This window comes from Papaver somniferum, chromosome 9, assembly GCF_003573695.1.
Source record: "Papaver somniferum cultivar HN1 chromosome 9, ASM357369v1, whole genome shotgun sequence".
Taxonomy (NCBI): domain Eukaryota; kingdom Viridiplantae; phylum Streptophyta; class Magnoliopsida; order Ranunculales; family Papaveraceae; genus Papaver; species Papaver somniferum.
The window spans coordinates 180,497,573-180,499,936 of record NC_039366.1 but is presented as its reverse complement, the minus strand read 5'-3'; the positions used below and the strand labels follow the sequence as shown (position 1 = coordinate 180,499,936).

The 2,364-nt window shown below is 36.7% G+C and overlaps 1 protein-coding gene across 1 annotated transcript; it reads right to left on the bottom strand.

Annotated features, from left to right (window-relative positions):
• Positions 1-659: 659 nt before the first annotated feature.
• LOC113313380 lies at positions 660-1,354 on the bottom strand. Its single transcript, XM_026562139.1, has one exon. The coding sequence runs from the start codon at positions 1,216-1,218 to the stop codon at positions 829-831; it is 390 nt and encodes a 129-aa protein (XP_026417924.1). The 5' UTR covers positions 1,219-1,354; the 3' UTR covers positions 660-828.
• Positions 1,355-2,364: the final 1,010 nt, after the last annotated feature.

The window sequence follows — 2,364 nt, the reverse complement described above, 5'->3', positions numbered from 1 at the left end:
ATATGGTACCAATTCTTTTGGTTTAATTTTACTTGATAATTATTCGGGAGACCGTTCTACTGTGATCACTGAGATATATGGTCTGGTTTGAAATTCCTCAGCACTAAAATTTAATCATATAAAAACGCATTTTCGTCGGAGTTGTCATTAAGAGAAAGAGATGTATTCTCCCTTCAAATGGCCTTTTACATATAAGATTTTATAAAAATAAATATATAACGAATAACGATAGCCTAATTACAACGGGCAACTGAGAAAGAAAAAAAAAAGGGGAAAACGGGCAAATTAAAGAGCTTGAGTAGGGTACTCTAAAAAGATGGTTGTTAACAATTATACATCACCCCACCTTAATTAATTAAGACTTTTGTCTCCACTGAAATTTAAGAAATCCCAACTTTTGACTTTAATGACCTAAACTTTTCCATCTGGCTGTCTCTCAGTAGTGCTCGTTTCTCTTTGCACCTCATCCATCCATTTCGTTTATATTAAGCAAAGCCTGTTGTTAGTTAAACCTAACTAAAGTCGACCGTTTGGTGTTTTTATGGTAATTATAACCGGCCGGGAACCAATTTTAAGTAGTGCGGTCGGACGTAGTACACAGAAATTTAAATAAATAAGTGGTGAAGTTAAATAATTAAGAACAAAAAACAGTAACAAAATTTCAAGCAGAAAAGTAAGTCTCTTGTAAACAAAATAGAATTACTACAATATACTCACTATCTCATCTTGAACTTACACTTAATTACAACTTAACTAGCTTATAAGTAAACTGTAAAAGCGAATACATATTTGATGATCCAGTATATTATTTCATAAGAATCATGCTCATCATTTACTTAAAAGAGGAAACCAACGTTCATGAAAAGAAGATTGATAAGAAACCATAAACATGAGAAATACTAATACAAAACCAACACCCCATGGAGTACCACCTGCTCTGTGAAGTGAATCTTTTGAATCCGGTAACGTGAAAATCAATGGAACTCTTCTTCTGTCATCACTAGATAACCAGTGCACAACTAGTAACAATAGTAGAGGTGATATGATGAGTATTAATTTGAACTGATCCATCATATCTTCGAACATCGATTCATAGTTGATGTACCATGAGAAACTGAGGAATAATAAAAGTATGCCAAAGAAGAAACATAAGTGTATTGGTAAAGAAGGAGATTGATGATGATATTGGTTAGATGATGAATAGTAAGAACTAGACATGATGTTTGTGTCCTCTAATGAGATAGAGAATGAAATATATATATGATGAAGAAGGTTTCGTGAAGTTTATGATTAATCTAGAGACTTCAGGTAGAGAGAGGAAGAGAAGGAAGTAGAAGATACTTTTAGCCGAGCAAGTTTGATGGGGGAACGTATTGTTGTAGTGATTGTTTATATAGCGTGGGTTTGAGGTTTGTCAATGGGAGTATGTTTATTTGCAAATAACTCCTCGGAATGCTTAAAATCTAATACACCTCCCTTGACTTTTGACTTTCTCTTTTCGAGCTTAGCTTTGAGATGGGAAGATAAGCTTTAAAAACAGTTTTAATTTTTGTCCATGGCCTTTTCGATTTACACGTTGTGATGTCGCAGACAAGTGATTTGAATTTTGAACATTTCTAATAAACACCGAGTTTAATGTGTGTAGTGGCATAAAACCACACACTACATCCAATGGGGTAAATGAATTAAAACTAAGTAAAGATGCATAAACAAACATAGACACAAAGATATACGTGTTCGGTATGATTACCTACGTCCACGGGGTGAAAGGATGAATGTTATTATTTCTTTTCTTTGATTACAAGGTGTTCTCTCCTTCTCAAATGGTGTAACTCTCAAACTCTCAAATGTAGTGTCTTGTTTCTCTCTCTTTCAACCTGCCTCTCTCTCTCGACCAGCCCTTGTATTTATAGGCCAAGGTAGAAATACAACAGAATTACAGTGTTGGTCACATTACATCAGTTTGGTTGTTCCCTATCAGGCATGTGTTCGCGCTCGCCCATCTTTCTGGTATGGCCGATAGAGTCTTGGTCTTTGATAGTTCTTCACTCGAGGCCGAGTCCTGATCGTCTGATTGATACGATATCACCATTCTTTCTTATCGTCCCATTGTTTGACCAGCTTCCTTTTTCAGACCGAGTGCTTTCTGATCGTCCGTCCGACTTGTCAGAGGACAAGGGTCACGTCCCATCCGACAACTGTAGGGCCATCACGTCCGATCCACGTGACACCTCGCTCTTTGCGTTATTTGGTTCTATCATGTGCTTCGACTCTCTTTCCTCTTCGGTGTATCATAGCTTAGGATCTTTCCACCTAGCCCTGTGAATTAGTTACACCTACATTTATGCCCCTCTTTCGCTCGTG

Coding starts and splice junctions, on each gene's coding strand:
- LOC113313380 (XM_026562139.1), bottom strand. CDS start 1,218: ATGTCTAGTTCTTACTATTCATCATCTAACCAATATCATCATCAATCT.